The 18509-nt window shown below is 38.9% G+C and overlaps 1 protein-coding gene across 2 annotated transcripts in view; it reads right to left on the bottom strand.

Annotated features, from left to right (window-relative positions):
- The window catches only part of BANK1 (B cell scaffold protein with ankyrin repeats 1), a 253141-nt gene extending 248891 nt beyond the window's left edge, over nucleotides 1-4250 (bottom strand). For both annotated transcript variants that reach the window (XM_040967018.1, XM_040967019.1), the window contains exon 1: nucleotides 4005-4250. In XM_040967018.1, the coding sequence (XP_040822952.1) occupies nucleotides 4005-4074 (70 nt within the window). In that variant the 5' untranslated portion in view covers nucleotides 4075-4250. The remainder of the gene's footprint in view (nucleotides 1-4004) is intronic.
- Between the last annotated feature and the right edge of the window lie 14259 nt (nucleotides 4251-18509).

Genomic DNA, 18509 nt, shown 5'->3' with positions numbered 1-18509 from the left:
GGAAAAAAGTGGAAGACGTGTCAAGCGTGTGGGTCAGTGCCACCCCGTTGGGAAACCCAAATGAATTTCCTAGTTTCAGCCTGGCCCAGCAGTGGTCATGGTGGCCACCTTAGGGGCAAATCAGAGTATGGAAAATATCTGTCTCTCCATCTCTCTGTAACTCCACCTTTGTGCTTTAATAAACAAGAAGATCTTTGTTGATTATAGCAAATATGTATAACTCCAAATACAACTTGTGATTGGCTAGTAAGTAGTCAATGGACTGGCTATCTTTGAATCAAGAGCCTATTCTTGACCTAAGTGACTATTTCTGAGAATTTGAGTGGCTTACATGGATTTGTCCATTCTATATGGATATGGATTGACATTAAGCACTAAAGGCAAGGTCTCCAACCTTGGAGTAACAAAAGTTCTACGTTTCTATTGAAAAATCAATGAGAGAATTAAGAAAATTACCTGAAATTAGATGTTTGCCTCAATTTTATCCACTCAATTTCTCCCAAGTACTTAATAATCCAGTAACTATACTAAAAATACATTTAACTACTAAAATGTTAACTTCATTAACCTGTTAAACCTAAATAAAATGTGATCAACCAATGGAAACTGTATAAACCTAAGGGACTTTTCTAAACAGTAACACAATCCAGTTTACTTTACTATTCCAGTGGTTTGCAGAATCATACACTTGGTGTTTCTCCACACTCCCTAAAAATGTGACTCAGAAGTTCTAGTTTCAAAAGCTCAGAAAAGCTTTCATAAATGAAAGAACACAATGAATTATCACATCCTTTGATATAATTCTCCTGAATAATATAACCTCTTGATCCGAGTTAGGGACTGTTCTCTAGTGCTCTTGCTTCTCCGGATAACTCACAGTAAATGGTATCCATAAAAAGAAAGCCACGCTCTCAGTTGTGCTTCACACTGTTTTGTTCCTTTGACAGTTAACTGTGAAAAGGAATAAGAATATTGATTCTGACCAGAGCATGAGGACTTATCTTCAGTACTGATCAGACATAACTAATAAGGTGGGTAGCAAACAGAATTCCAAGTCAGAGAACTGTTCTTGTACATTCTGTTTTTATAATTTGGAACACATATAAAAAATGAAGTAAAGGAACTGCTAATGGAAAAGTGGCAAAGAGACTTAAAAGAAAGGAAAATATGACACAGAGTGTAATAAAACCTGTTATTTTAATAAACCAGATACAAAGGAAATCTTGAAAAGACCACAAGGCATTGATGAATTACTCTTCATGACTGCAAAGGAAGTTGCCTTTCTGGATTACCTCAGTGTAGAACACTTAGAAACAACAAACATTTTCTATCCACTGGTAAATTTTTTAAAGGCTCATTTTTTTTTTCAGTGTACAAAACAGATAAAAGAGGAGTGCAATTCTATACAGTACCTTATATTGTCACTGCCTGGGCTATCTCAACATCTGTGGTAAAACAGGCAGCATTATTGATATTTAAAGCAGAAAATAAAGTTCAAAGCCAAAGGAAAACTTACTTTTTAAATAATGTCAGTAAGGCCCAACCTTCCTATTTTTTGTTTCATAGCTAGCTCCAAAATTATTTTAGATAGTCTAACATTAATGAGGAAAGTCACAGAAAGCAGTTATAACAGGTAATTAGTACCACTTAATTTTTTTAATGTGTAATGCATTTTGCATAAGGATATTTGATAGGAATAAGGGTTCTAACTTACATTGGGTGTTTTAATACAGCTTTAAATATTTAAGTAAAAATAGCTCCATTGTACTTTGAAGTATTCCACAACTGTTAGACATTTACTTTTGCACATATATTTTTACTTAATTGGATTCACAACCAGTACTCTGTGACAGTATCTAGTTAAACATAAACCTAAAACCACATTCTAAGTGTAGTGTTTGAGCACTGTACATAACACTTACTTTGTTTCGGGACTGGATGTAGCACTTCTGCTGCTTCTGCTAAACGACAAGTGGGTACTCAGTGGTAGATAGGTTTTTCTAATGATAGTGTGTACAGATGGTGCCATTACAAGTCAGTCACCTACTCTCAGAAATAAAATTTTTCACATACTTCCTACTGCACAGCTTAGGTAGGGTGGGCTTTGATTGTATGATCTTTAACATTTACTACTTATGGAACTATCTGCAAATGCCCCACCAGATGTGCTTTCTCTTACATTAAACAGCTGGACTGACTGCTCCCTAACATGCCTTCTTCACTGCGGAAGAAGCACGCCACTGCCCAAAGCCGAGGGAGACATCTCCCTGAAATGTTTCCCATTAAAGAGCAAGCAGACTGAGATTGTAAAAGTCAACAAACTGAGGACTATCCCTTCCAAAGAGTTGGGTATGAGCAAGTGTCAAACTGAGAATTCATTCTGAGAATGTTTTTACTGCCTTACTCAAAAAAGAAATAACATTAGTGATTAATATTGGGTCAAAAAGGACCAAAGGAGATAAGAGAAAATGCCTTAAAAAAAATAAGAATGACCTAGAGTTAATTTTTATCACACTGTATATGTGCTGTTATTGGCATCCTGATATGAGAAGTATTAACTATAAAGAGAAGTAGAAGCTGTTTTCTGGCTAAAATGCTAAATTCCAAAGTCTAAAACAAATTGTACTCCATGCTATTGAACTAAATTAAACTGAAATCACCAAAGATGCATGCCTCTACAGATGGAAGAGGCACCACTGATCTCCTTAAGGACACTAGCACAGGCTGCTTCACTGAAGCCCTGGGGACCATCATCAGTTGCTGGGAAGGCCAAAGTCTCATACGTCAGATGTTCACACATTCAATTTTCATGGCATCTCAGTTCTTCCTTGTTTTCCATCAGCTAAAATAGGATTCCCATTTAGTTGAAAGCAATCTTTTAAATGTATTTACTGAAAATTACAGTATCCAAGGGAAGCAGCTTCAGCCAAAATTATCTTACCTTAAATATGCTAAGAGGTTAGGAAAATTCAATTCTATTAACAAATTAAGAGTTTATTCAAAGCGCATTTTTTATTTTTGCATTTCTTGCTATGAGCATCCCCAGTAATTTTAATACTCAAGTGAACAGTTTTAGAATCATGTGATTTGTAAGTGCACTTGAAAAGTCTGGGAAAAACCTATGATAGACAGAGATTTCAAATTTTTTGTCACCAAAATAGACAAGACTTCACTCCAGTTTTCAAAGCGTTTTTCTGCTTGGGAAAGAACTAAACAGAACTGCCTTAACATCTCTCTGAATACGTAAATCAATGTATTAACTCTTCCAAACCGACTGCTGTCCTTTTTTCCAGTTAACGAAGAATGGAACGCAGAGCCTGGGATTCTGCACTGCACAGTGACTCGCAAGTCTGACACAGTGGTTCTCCAGCTAGACTACCAGGCTGGGCGACAATAAGCCAGGCAGGGGAACCACGAGGTTTTAAAGGCATGGTTGTGTGACATGCTCACAAAATTTTGTGTATAACTTTATTCTTATTTAGTCACTTTAGAGGCAGAGAAGCTGGGAACCAGTCTCCCAAAGCCCGGCTCCCTGGGCCATCGCTCGCAGGCCCCTTTGGTTCACATTAGCAGTTAGAGCCAGGAGCCAGATCAAGGACTTAAACCCAGGCACTCCAGCGTGAGTGTCCTAAACTAGCATTCTAAGGGTTTGGTAAAACGCACATGTACAACTTCAAACATGTTTCAATGCGATTGCATGCCTTCACACTGTCCCAGTACTTCAGGAAATTTCCAGCTCCTCAGAATAATAGGAGCCAGAGTAGAACTCAAAGCTTGCTCCCACACAGGGGTTTCCAGTTTTCCCATCAAGAGGCCTAGAAAAAAAGGAACCATTGAGCTGCCTGGCCAGTAGAGGGAAGAAAGTGCACTCCAGGTGCACTAGTCACAGAGGCTCCCTGGACTTGGTGGTCCGGGAATAGTTAGTCTAGTGATAGCACTTTGTCTCTGCAAGCCCCAGGGCTGCCCGCTTCCCAGCCAGCTTCTCTCAACCCGTGGGCACCCACCTGAGAGCTCTGGGCTGCAAAGGGGCACTTCGCGGCTCGCGTGCACCTTACTCCGTGCAGCCGGCAGCATTGCAGAGGTCACAGTCAAGGGATGTGCGGAGCAGCGCTGCCTCCTGTGCCCTGCCTGAATTCTCCGCAAACTTTAGTAACCACTCTTGCTTTGGTTTCCCACCAGGAGGGGCCGCGACCAAGTTCTGCGGAAACACAGCCCAAAGGCTCCAGCAGCAAGCCCAGGGCTCTGCTTTGCTGGGCGCCCTGAGGAAGTGAAACTGCTAGGCGGGGGCTTGCCCTCACATCCTTTTTCTGACATCCTCCTTCTTGGGTTTCTCCTACTCCTCTCTGGCCCTGGCTCCCTCAGCTATTCTGCCAAGGCTCTCTGTAGGCCTGTGCTACTCCTAAACTTCGGGTGTCATTCTAGGCATTACTTAGGACCTCCACTTCCAGGAAGAGAGGGCCAAGGGCCACCAAAGGAGGATGTTTGGTCAAGAAGGAATAAAAGATATGGGCCTAGAAAGGGAATGTCAGAGGAGATAAAATCATCATTTTGTCCAGACTTTCTAAGCTAGATTCACAAATTATAAAGGGAATTTTAACTCCCATAGATTTATCTCTCGTTCTTACTCCAATTCAGAAATAGGCCTAGTAAGCAAAAACTGTAATGGGGCCATCCCTTCAAATATGCGTGTGAGTGTGTGAGTGTGTATGTTGGTGTAAGTGTGCCAAGTGAGGTTGTTTCACAGCCTTGAAATAAATGGCCTTCCTTCTCCCAAGGTTCTCTAAACTAGTAATTTACCTGCTGGAGTGGAAGATCTTTTTGAAAATCAGCTTGAAGGTGTGGTAATGCATGGTTTAAATGACTCTGTCTCCCTTTTTATAAAGGAAACCTCAAATAAAATAACAATAACAAAAACCTGCTTGCTCAGCAACTGTGTCTCTTACAAAACCTTTTTTAGGATCAGTATAAATAGCAAATGTCTATGAAAATGTTAACTTTTTCACATAACTCATCTCCTTCATAGACCTTTAGAATGGAAAACTAGGATGAGAATGTATGAAGGGTCAGAAGGTTTGGCTGACTGTTTCAGATACTGTAACCCGCTGATTGCTCCTTTGACCTCCTCATAAAGTTATTTCTGCATTTCAAATAACAGAACAAAAGACTTGGATTCCAATGTAAGTATAGACTTTCCGTCAATATTTTCAGAAATGCATTTCTTAGAATAGCATGGTTCTTCTTAGGTAAACTCATTATGTCCTGATTGGCGTGTTTGCTTGTGGACATATTCCTGACAACAGCTACTTTGCTGTCCACAAACACTCCAGCTTATGCTTTCAATCATGCATCCTAATCGCCAAAGGCATCCATCCATGCTCATAAAAATGTGTCAGTAAAGGCAACGTTCAGCTTCCGTCTCTGTGGAGCGCACGAAACCCTGGCATGCACATCAGACGTGGTCATCCCGACTGCACCTCACTGGACGACCAGAACAACTCGTCATATTTCTGCACCTCGCACACTGCATCTAAATGAGGAACTGGGAAGAATTATACTCCAGTCTCTGCCAGTTACTACATATTATGACACTGTCTCCCAAAATATATATTGAAAATAAGATTCTTAATACCTACACAAAATATAGTACCTTTTTAGGTGTTCATTTCTACCATTAAATGTCAATAAGTTCTTGGAGAATGGAGAATGAAAGCAAAATGCATTTTAAAATGTGGGTTTTTTTAATGAAAAATAAAGATTTTGTTAGAAAATTTTTAAAAAAGTACCCATTAAACTGTAAAAATCATTTTAGCTCCTTTTAGTTTGTAGGTAATGGATCTAAATGAGAGGACAGTTTGTTGAAAACCTATAAGCTAATGGGTACTCCTCATTCTCACACACACACACACTCACACACACTCACACACACACTCTTATGTATTTTTAAAATTTATTCCTATTGCTGTTGATGGCTATGCTGGTTGACTTTAGAATGCTATTCTATGTGCCAGCACTTTGTATGACTTCTGCAACATTTGTTTGTTTCTAGAAAACAACAAAGCTTTATATTTTACAAATGAGGAGTCTGGATTCTAAATGATTTACATCTGATTCCTTATCATCCATTTTGGATTATGTCCATCCTCTTGCTTTTAAGTTGATACATAAATCCCAGTAAAGATTATGTGGACATCGTAGCCAAGTTTATACACTCATGCACGCATACATACAATAAAATTTTTCCTTATTTATGGATGATAAATTCCAGTACTCCCACAGGAAACCGTGCCTAATACTAAATACTATGTGTGTATACTATGCCTTAATCCTATATATGCATACCTGCCACAAAGTTTATAATTAAGCATAGTGAAATACTACTAACAATAACTACTACTGATTATAATGCACTGCAATCAAAGTTATGTGAATATGGTCTCTCTTATTTATGGAATTTTCCGTTTAACATTTTTGGATCATTGTTGACCATAGATAACTAAAACCATAAAAAGTAAAACTGCATGTAAAGCGGGAATTCTATATGGAGAAACTGCTTTCCAAGCACTTCATAATCCCGATGAACTAAACATTAGTACCCTTAAAATGGCCATGAACTGCATTCACTATTCATTGCAGTTTTGGCACTACTTGCTGGAAGATGCAGATATTGGCGAGCGCGCACGCGCGCACACACACACACACACACACACACACACACACACACACACACATTTGGTAACCTAAGTCTTATTTGTATTTTGACTTCAAGCATCTACGAAAATATATCTTAGCAAGACTAACTCATTTTGGTCTTGTTTCTCAGTATCAAGCACATATTTAATCAGACATGACTTTGTTCTACCCCCTGCCTTCTCCCTTAAGGAGATGGTACTCTCTGAAATATTGGGTTACATCTTGGGTTCACATTTGTTTCCAGGGAAGAGGCACTTAGTAATTCTCACACTGAGAGGCTTTTTCACTCAGAATCCCTGCAGCAGTGTGTAATCACTCGTTTCTTATTTTACATCAGTTACAGCATGGCAGAAAATGCTAGCCACAGTTGGCTTCTTGTTTCTCAGTATATCTAATGTTTGGTTTCTTCCTTTGTACTTTTTCTTTCAGCACCATATTGACAACCTCGATATCATTACTCCATTCTCTGTAGACTGTAAGAGCCTCACACCGATCTTATGTTCCAATAAGTGGAGAGCTCAAGTTGGTCACTGACGCCTTGCACCAGCTGCCAGGGCTGAGTCTTTATGCCTTTTGTAGACTGGATGCTTCTGTTCATGCTGTTGCATTGATTTTTGGAGAGTCTCAAACTATCTGAAGAATAAAACCACTTCTTTGCTGAAATAACAAGGCCTTGTAAAAGGAAAATTATTTGCATTGTCACAGCTATTTACTATTTGGACAACTTTCTTCTTAATGGCAGGATCTGTATTTTTGGATCCTGTAATATTCCCCTGGGATTTGGAGGCAAGTGAATCTGAAAGGAGGTATGATAAGGAAGCAGAGCTTGGAGTAACATGCTTTTCCGATGGAGGAAAAGTTCCTAAGGCAAGTGGCTTCTGAAACCAGGAAAGCTAAGGAAACAGATTTATATGCAGAGCATCTACAAGGAATAAGCCTGCTGGCCCCTTGATTTCTGACCTACTGAGACTGATTTGGGATCTCTGACCTCCGGAACTATGGGATGACAGAAGCTACTAAATGGTGGTAATTGGAAATAACAGTGATAAGAAACTAGCATATTAACTTGAATGATAAAACGAGTGAAGATTTTTCTATAAGGAAGATCTTTGTAAATAAACACGTTAAAGCATATTTAATTCTGTTTACCATGAGCTTACTGGATCCCTATAGAGCAATATCTCACAGCTAATTGGGGGTTGTGTCAGTTCTTTCATGCTCCCTCCTGCAGGGCTGTTGGCATTGCAGAGTTGCTCCTGTTCTCCAGTGACTGAACAGACGTGCTGAATTTTCCTTTTCAATTAGATTGAAAATGGCCTGAGGAAATGACTTTGTTTTCTGTTTCTACTGTTGCACATATCTTTACAACCATTCCACCCACTCCCCTGCCTGCACTAAGAAGTGAAAGTGAGTTACCTGGAACCAAGCTTGTGTAACAAATCCTCTATTGACAAATACTACTCTAAAATATTTCAATACTTCAGAACCTAACATTATCCATTTCTTACTTTGGGATTTTTTTTCCTGGCTTTCAGTGTGAACTGAAATCATCTGCTTCCATTTTTTTCCCAACAATTATTGATATTAGTAGGATTGCAGTTTCACACTGCACCTATATGTAAAGGAAAAGATATTATTTTCCGTGGCACCTAATTCACCATGGGTCACTGAATATCACAAACTATTACTTTTATCCTCTTCAAGACTTACAACAGAATGTTGCTCTTTGTGTTTGCATTATTTGCTACTGCATTTAAAATGAGTTTAGTATTACTTGCTGATACAAGATGCAGTGCCACGCACTGAGCACACAGGTGTAAAAATAATAGACCTTGCTTCTTAAAAGGGCTCCATGGTAGACACTTTGCTTCCATTTTAGTGGAGAATCATAGAACAGAAGGTAGTGCTTAGCAGTTTTGAAACCATACCATCCTGTTCTGTCATTGGAAGAATCAAGGATAATCTACGTAATGTGATTATTGAGAGAAAACGCCACTAAAAATGATTTTAAAAGGGGGGAGGGACATTGAAATAGAAATTATTTGGAACTAGAAGAAAAGAAGAAGTTGTTGGAGAAAAAATTTCAACAGGAAGAAGAGCAATGATAAAGTGCTTTACGCAGTGGTGAAATCACACTACTAGTGTCCCCTGGGCAGTTTTCAGAAATGTGCGCCTTGACATGTTGAGAATCGGAAAAAAAACCTAAGCTACATTGTCAGCATCTATCACTACCAAGTTGTGAGCAAAGTGTTAACAGTTCAGAAAAGAAGACAATCCAGACATTTCTTTGAGACTAGAAAAGTTTAGTTCATTCTATAGTCAGGATCATCTTGGACTAAGGCCTACAAATTAAATGTCCTTGCTGTTGGTATCTGAAATATCCATTCAAACAGAAAAAAACGCAGCTGGCATAACAGACCCTTTTCCAAAGAGCTAAATCAGAGAATAGGAGTAGGAAGTAGCATTTTCATGTGAAAATTCTTACTAGAGAAAAAAAGTTTTTAATTTCTAAAAGAAAGGAACAAGAATTCCTAAAAGTTGAAATGAAGGCCAAGAGGGCAGCACCTTTCCTTTTCTGTGGCTGGAGTGCATTCCCCGCCCTTGGAGCATCCACCACGTGCTCCGGATTAGTCCTATGAAAGGGCACCCCTGGAGAAATCTTGCTGTACCAGGGAGTCATCTGTAACATTTCAGGGCAGAGGGCCCGGCGCGGTGGCACAAGTGGTTAAAGGTCCTCGCCTTGCATGCCCGGGATCCCATATGGGCGCCGGTTCTATCCCAGCAGCCCCACTTCCCTTCCAGCTCCCTGCCTGTGGCCTGGGAAAGCAGTCGAGGACGGCCCAAAGCTTTGGGACCCTGCACCTGCGTGGGAGACCCGGAAGAGGCTCCTGGCTTTGGACCGGCATAGTATCGGCCCGTTGCGCTCACTTGGGGAGTGAATCATCGGACGGAAGATCTTCCTCTCTGTCTCTCCTCTCTGTATATCCGCCTTTCCAATGAAAAAATAATAAAAATAAATCTTTAAAAAAAAAAAAGATGTAACTATGGCTACTTGAGTGGTAGCTTGATGACACACAAAATAGAGAAAGTAAAGGTGGGAATGAATTTATCCAAAGCCAGAACTGTGATTGGGAGTACCTTTTAGCATGTCATGCCAAAGACTCGAAAAATGTATTTAAATCTATAAGTGGAACTGAAAATGTTTGTATAAATTTGTTACATTTCTTTACTACTATCAAGTTTCTGGTAAAGACTAAAAGTAGTATTGAAAAGCAATAGAAATGCAGAAATCTAAGATTAGAAAGGAAAATTAGCTTCAAATCTATACAGATTTTCTGAGCATCTTCTATGCGTATATGCTTTCCATGTGCTTAAATATATAGAGATTTTAATAATACTATTAACAGCCACAATTGACATTAAAAACACAAACTGAATGAATCTTATTTTAAAGATATAATGGATATTTAACAATTAAAATATATAAAGGGATTTGAGAAATCCCTGTGTTCAAAATAGTGATGTGGATTGTGAACTAGTTATTCTGCATCTGCTGAATGTGCACCATATGCCACGGTTTTTCATTACAGCCTTTATAGTATTTTCTCCTGCTACAAACAGTAACTGTAATAATATAGTCACAGTAAAAATATCAGTACAAAAATAGATGAGAGATAAGATAATAGGGAAGGCATTAAGGCAGTATGGAATATTTGGCCTTTTAGAGCAGGAAAAACAAAACATAGCCTATCCCTGCGGTAAGAGCAAAGCTCCCTATTCTGAGGAATAAGTTAAACTAATTATAAAGTTTCAACTCATACAAAAAAAGGAATTAGTACATAAAACTATCTTGCCAGCAGAGTAATTATAAGAGAGTATTAAAAATATTTTTATTTTACTTGTATGTTTTCACACTATAATTATATTTATTTTAGTATAACCTAGAATTATATTGAAATATTATAATATATAATAAATTAGTGAATGGTATTATAACACACAGTACTTGCATGACAATTTTTTTAAATGTGATGGACCCCTGGCGGGTCACACCTGGGAAGGGCACTACTACGCTAGGCCAGGCACCTGAGGCCAGGGTCTGTGGGGGAAGGGACACTGAATGCAGGTCCGGTACCTGAAGGCCTAAGCAAGCTGCATCCATGGCATGTCACCATGTCAGTCAGGCAGCGGAAGGCCATGGGTCTGCTAGGTTCTAAATGGACATGCCAGGCGTGTACCCCTGCAGGAGGTCAGGGTCCTGAGTTTGGAGGAGGACTGATGACTTTTGCATCACCAAACAGTCTTGGCTCTCATGTTCAATTGGCCTCAGACATCATTGAATTTCCCATCTCAGTGATAACAGGCCAGGGTTGTGTGCCTGGCATCAGAGCACAGAGCATATGCTGCGCCGCCACCTGTGCTGACTCCTGTGTGGAAGAGTGGATCATGTCAAGGTGCACACACAAATGAGGAATCAGCCTGATGCTAGGAACCAGTGGAGATCTTGGATTTCTCTTCAAAAAACAAAAACATCAGCGAGGCCTTCGTTTTCGCCATATCAAAACACCACACTTTAAGGCAGACATGTATTCTTCAACCTCTTCTCTTGATCCTTTGTGGAAACTGCGAGAGGTGGGAGAGCTCCTTGTTTACTCTCTCTAATATAATGTTAGTAAACACTAGTGTGGCACATGAACTGAACTACAAAAACCTAACTTGACTTGTGGATCAGGGAGGAGCCTGTGCAGGGTTTGATAGCGTCTGTCACCTCTATTCTGACAGTGGTGTGTTCACTACAAAGGATGTTAATGGTCTTTGTGCTCAAGCTGGATGGCTTTTCAATCTGCATAAGGCAGGTCTATCATTGCACAATATTCAGAAAACAAGGGATCACAATCTTCCTTTTCTAGGGAGCACTCTCCCTGCAGTTTGTTTCTTCCCAGTTTGCCTATGTTGATTGGTGGTCTTGTCTGTTTCAGAGGTCAAGGACTTACCAGATTGGTGATGATGACAACGACTGTGTGTATGTATGAGAGAAGGGTACAGCAACTGTCATGGGTCAGAATTTCTCTGGCTCATGAGAGGCCACATGAGATGAGTTAGGGAGAGTAGCAAAACTTGACATGCAAGGCTTAAGCACGTAGGCAACAGGGAATAGCTACAGAAGATGTGATTAATCTTCATCCTTCAGCAATCCTTAAGAATAACAGTCAGAAACATATGAGTAGGAAATGAAATTGGATAGTTAAGTGACTTGCTTATAGTCATGAACTGAAAACTGTATCTCCTCATCATATATAATAATATCTGCCTTCCTGTGAATCAAATGACCCCTCATCCAGGACATGGGGGTGGTCCTGCATGTTCGCTTCCATTTCCAGGCTCATTAGAAGCCAGGCATGGAGAAGAGCACTCTCTCTTCCCATAGGTGCAAGAAGAAAGGAAAAATCTCTCCTCACTTTCCACATTCCGTCCACTTTTCATTTGAGTGTGGCCTACCTGCATCGGTGATTCTTTAACTGCCAAAAAGGAAAAGAAAGCCCTCTTCAAACTCAAAACTACAGTGGGCATATATACATATGTTGATAGTTTTCCCCTTTCATAATTAATAAAGAATGACTGATAAGTTGAATCAACTACCTTGCCAGCCAGTCTCCTTTTTACTGTTATTATCAGAAATAGTATCTTAAAGCAGAAGATAACCTAGAAGTGAGACAAGTGTGTAGTCTTTTTTTTTTTACCATTTGCTAAGTATCTGTTCCTCAGTACTTCTTTGTGCACAAGCATATCCATTAAGAGTAATCCAAATTGGGCCCAGCGGTGGCACAGTGGTTAAGGTCCTCACCTTGCACGCCCGGGATCCCATATGGGCGCCAGTTCTATCCCAGCAGCCCCACTTCCCTTCCAGCTCCCTGCCTGTGGCCCGGGAAGGCAGTCAAGGACAGCCCAAAGCTTTGGGACCCTGCACCTGCGTGGGAGACCCAGAAGAGGCTCCTGGCTTTGGACCGGCATAGCATCGACTGTTGTGCTCACTTGGGGAGTGAATCATCGGACGGAAGATCTTCCTCTCTGTCTCTCCTCTCTGTATATCCGCCTTTCCAATAAAAAAAATAATAAAAATAAATCTTTAAAAAAAATTTTTTTAAAAATTTTAAACAGAGTAATCCAAATAGTGTATTATGATCCTTTTTCTTCATAGGACTACATTTATAGGTTCTTTCTTGACTATGGAGTTATTTGTATGTACTAGTACTATGAATTTATGTCCATTATTTTTTATATCTTTTTGCCCTGATAAATTCTGAGTCTCAATAGTCTCTTGATTGAGTCCTTTGGTTCTCTTATGTAGAAAATCATGCAACCTGCAAACAGGGATAATTTTAATCCCTCATTTCCAATTTGAATTCCCTTAATTACTTTTTCTTGCATAATAGCGCTAGTGAGGACTTCCAATGCTATATTTAATAACAGTGGTAAAATGGACAACCTATTCAAATGTCTGGTAGGCATATCAAAAATTGATCAAGCTCCCTAGCTTTCAGGAAGATACAAATAAAAACCACATTGAGTGACACTGGCTTACATTCAGAATTCTACTAATAATACCTGCTAGTATGGATACAGGAAGAAATATACCCTACTCCACTGCTTCTGGGAATGTAGGCTAGTTCACCCCTATGCAAGTCATTATACAGAGTTCTAAGAGAACTGAAAACTGACCTGCCAAATGACCCAGCTATCCCACTTCTTGGAATACATCCAAAGGAAATGAAATCTGCATAGTAGAAAGGGATCTGTAATCCGATATTTACAGCAGCAAAATCTACAATAGCAAAGACATGAAAACTACCCAAATGTCCATGAAAAGAGGAGTGGATAAAGAAACTGTGGCACATCTAGTCTCTTGAATATTACTCAGCTATTAAAAGAATGAAATTCAATCATTTATAACAAAATAGTCCCAATTAGACACCATTAGGTTCAGTGAAATAAGCCAATCCCAGAAGGACAATTGCCATATGTTCTCTATAGTACAAGGCAACCTTCATGCAAAATAAATGATTAGTAGATATATATGATTAGTAGATATATAGAGGATCTGTATAATGGAGACAAGTATACCATGAAGTAGAGATACATTGCAGTATGCTTTTCTACTTCTGAATGAACGATGGATTCCCAATGAAACTGTTACATATGTCTTGACTCTAGAATGCTGGACTTTATACCATTCTTTATACCCATCACACCAGAATACATTTAAATAGCAGAATGATGGACTTGTGACTATTGTTGAGAGACTAAACTGTTGCAATATTTGGGAAAGTAGTTGGGAAAAGAGGGTGGGGTAGAGTAGAAGGGGAAATTCCTGAGGCTATGGGTCTCTATCATGAAAAATAAATATTTAAAATAAATATTACAGTAATCTAAGAAAGAAAAAGAAATAGGAAATCTTGTTACTAACCTAAACTATTTCTTATACACAGAGTAAAAATATGGCTCAAAGTAGTTCATATACACCGGGCTATTTCAATGTATCATGTAATTGGCAGGGTGGTGCTTTATCTGGGCCTTGAGGGAAACTGGAAGAGACAACTTTTATATCCTCTTTTATACGTCCTCCAATGTCTCCCCCCTTTTTAATAATAGGAACTCTTTAAAAGATGAATCCATGCCTAACTGAAGTAAACTGAGAAGGACCATGCATTGTTCTAGCTAGTATTAAGTTTATAAAATCACATGGCAAAAATAGTCGTAGCAGCAATAGCATGACAATTAAAACTCTGGAACAGCCTAAATGTGTATTAAAAAGTGAATGATTAGATGCAGTAAGACCACACTATTGCAATAAATAAGAATAAAGCTTTAGTGCTGGTGCAAGACTCAACCTCCAGTACCATTTTCCCATATGGGCACGAGTTCAAGTTCCAACTTCTCCACTTCTGAACTAAACCCCTTCTAATTTCCTTGGAAAGTAGCAGAATTTCATGTGCTTGGGTCTCTGCCACCCTTGTTGGAGGACTAGAAGAAGCTCCTGGCTCCTGATTCCTGGCGTTAGACTGGCACAGCCCCAGCTGTTACAACCACCTGGGGAATGAATCAGTGGATGGATACTCATTCTCTCTCTCTCTCTCTCTTACTGTCTCACTATTTCTCTGTAATTCTGACTTACAAATAAATGAATACATGAAATAGTGATATATGCTACAATATGGAAATGTTATACTACAACATGGAAATGTTATGCCAAATTAAACATGTCAATAATAAAAGATCACATTTTGTATATTTCCATTTAGATGAAATTCCCACAATAACAAAATCCTTAGAGTCATAAAATATACTAATGATTGCCAAGGGTTGATGTTTAAGAGTAAAAGAATTCTTACTTCTTATAAGTTGAAATTTTTCTGGGATGATTAAAAATGCTTTCCACTGAGATAGTGATATCTGGATTCTGAAAAGAGTAATAATAATTGAACTGCATATTTTGTATGGATAAATATTTATGGTCTGTGAATTACATCTCAATAAACCCTTAAAAGCATGGGGAATAGCCCTAACTGACCTGTACTGATGTGAGAACTAATGGTTTTACTAGGCAGGAGGATATTTTGAGCATGTTAATATGTTTCACTAGTTAAGGCGTTCATTTTGGGCTGACCAAAAAGGGTTACGTATGGTGAGGGCAGGGTGATGAGTTAAGACATGTAAGATTTATGTAAGAATATAGCTAAAAATATTCAGAGCATTTAGCTGGATTGGGAAAAAGTTGTTCTCTAGAAAAAAAAATGGCTACTGTTCCCAAAAGAAGGGGCCCAATGGGATAGCTTAGTGGCTAAATCTTTGCCTTACATGCAACTGCAGCCAATATGGTTGCTGCTTCATATCCTAGCTGCTCTATTTCCCTTCTAGATCCCGCTTGTGGCCTAGAAAAGCATCAGAGAATGGTGCATAGCCTTGGGATCCTGCATCCATTTGAGAGAATCAGATGAAACTCCTGGCTCCTGGCTTTAGATCAGTTAAGTTTCGGCCATTGCAGCCACTTGGAAACTGAACCAATGGATGGAAGATCTTTCTCTCTCCTCCTCTCTGTAAAATCTTTCCAATAAAAATAAATAAATCTTTAAAAAATAGATATCTGCTAGAAAAGTCTAGATATGACTCCAGGAATTGATTCAAGTAGTGAATGCTGATATGTATTGCACCTCTTCAGTTTAGTGTTACTCAATTCCAGCAATTGGGGATGTTGGTCAAGGAAAATACTGAGCTTTGTTTTCTCCAGGAATTTCCCTTGGTCAAAGAAGTCATCTAACTTAATTTCCTAATAAGTCAATCTGTACCCAGTGAGTTGTTAAAAGCATAACTGTTTCACTTAATTGAGACACATCTGAAGGATCATCCAGACAAGACTCTCCTAGCGTACATCACGAGGTCTCTGCTGCAACTTCTTTGTTCAACTTCTCCCTTTGTTCAGTCTTACTTCCTTTAATACTTATATGTGTTGTTCCTGATGCTGCTTTTAGATAAACTTATAATATGTAAATATCAGGATATTTATCTCAGACAAAAATAAAACATATGGTACCAAGAGGATACCTGGAAAGTAGACTTTGCAATAGGATTTATAACTGAGACCCACTCTGGTCAGTTGGCTTGAGGACATCATCAAGGACACGGAGCACTCCTAATAAAAAAGTTTCAGTGTAACTAATAAAATATGTTGTACTGGTGAAGAGACATGATTTTACAATTTGAAGCAGTATAGTGAAGGTATAATGCCCCCAGGCATATCAGATATTTTGGGAAAATAGTAATGCCAAAGAATATGGAACTTGATGGTCATTGTGAAAGCCACTGATTCACTGGAGAAATAAAACAAATGAGGAAGGGTCATCAAGCATCAATACAAAATAAATTGTGAAAGACAAAGGTCTCCATGGCAGCATATAAAAGATACAGAGATTCTTATTGTCTGTAGGTAGACTTAGAGGAGGCTAAAGATTAGGGCAAAACCTTAATTTCATGCTTATCAGTGCTTTCAAGACATTCAAAGTCTCAATCTCAACCAGTCAGCTATGCCATGGTGTGGGTCTGATGAGGAGATAGGACCCTGAACTCTGAGATGGTGATCCCTTGTCTCCTGGTCACATTTTTATTAATGTTTGATTCTCAAATATCTCTAATCTCTTTGGGTCCTTTACAAGCATAGTTCTTCTGTATGTAAACTTCTGGCACCTCCTGCTTGATTGATCATAATGCATCTTGTGTTTTACCTTCCCCCTTCAGGTTCACTCCCTCCTCTCCTCTGGGTCACCATCCTAATAATTAGGGTTCAGCTGCAGTTCAACCTGGTAAAGGGAAATACAGAGCTCCTAAGAGAAAGTGCCTAGAAATCAAAAGAGCAGGAAGACCTAGCCCACATGGTTCCAAACAATTGGAAAAAATGCAAATGAGTTAGGATCATGAAGGAGATGAATTTAGTCAAGTAAAACATGAAGTTGCACAATGAAGTTTAATCAAATGGGAGGATCTTCCTGTGATACAGGATTTAACATTCTGGCAATTTTCAAAGATTTGAAAAAAGTGCTAATATACTCCTTAGATGGCACTGTGAAGCCTACAAAACTGATGGCCCCTGTGACATAAAGTAGAATTGCTATAGGAAATGGTAGGGTAAGGAGACTGAAAGTTCATTTAGGCTTGCTAGAAAGAATATATTAAGCAAGATGGAAGGCTCATAACAAGATTTTGTTTTATGGCAAGGCCCACAAGGATGCCCTATTCATCAAAATGATAAAGAATGCACTGCTAAGAGGGAAATGAAGACTGTTTTATAAAAAAAAACTTAGTAGATGTTAAGAGTTTTGCATTATGATCTGAAACATCAAAGAGGATGACAGGATCCCAAAATAATCAATCCGGTACTTTAGCTATCAGGAACAAAATATGCGTAATAATTGTAATGGGCAGCAAAATTCATGTTACAACCAAGGTCACTTGAACCGCAGACCCCAATAAAGGTGATTAATAGGACACACGATTTTTGAGACTAGACAGTTAGCCAGTCAACAAAGGAATTCACAAAGTATAGGTTACTCAAACCTTAAGAAAGAAAAACAGTTTTTTTATATGAGGCATTTTTTATATTTGATCAAACTGACTTATTCAATTGAGTGAATTGAAGTCTATCTTCCCAGATAGATTTCAGAACTGTTATAAACCTATGAGTACTGTTGATTTAAATTTTCCTACTTCTACCTTGTGTTGCAATTTGCAGGGTAGAGTATTAAGAGTATGGCAGTTTGCTGTTTAGTGCACCTGCTCCATACTCAAGATAATGCACATGAGTATTTGTAAAGAAGAAATTTCATCCCCAAGACTCAGCATTACCCATACATGATTTAGACGATATTTTGTACTTCAAAGTGAAACATCAAAAAAGAGTATGTTGCAATGGAGTACAATTTCTGAGTGCTAGCAAAGCATCTGTATTTCTCACATTGACTTCTGGTTGACTATGTGACAGCCAACAGCTTAAACAGAAGCTGGTTAAAGGTTTAGAAAGTGGAGTTCGACTTTCAAGTCTCTCTCTCTCTCTCTCTCTCTTTCACTCACTCAAACCTGAACCACTACTTAAAGACGTCCAACCATCTTAACAGACCATGTAAATAGGGAGAAACACCCAGATAGTGTCCCCATTATACCATGGGACTATGATATAGTGCTTTAAAAGGTTATGTAAGGTGTTCTGGCAGCACCGGATACCATATGGAAGAGAAAAACCATACAGCTTAGCCAAGCTAAGAGCTCAAAAT

This window comes from Ochotona curzoniae, unplaced genomic scaffold (assembly GCF_017591425.1).
Source record: "Ochotona curzoniae isolate NIBS_2020 unplaced genomic scaffold, NIBS_Ocur_1.0 scaffold_4506, whole genome shotgun sequence".
NCBI lineage: Eukaryota > Metazoa > Chordata > Mammalia > Lagomorpha > Ochotonidae > Ochotona > Ochotona curzoniae.
Note: the sequence above shows the minus strand (reverse complement) of the source record. Positions and strands in the feature narration are given on the sequence as shown.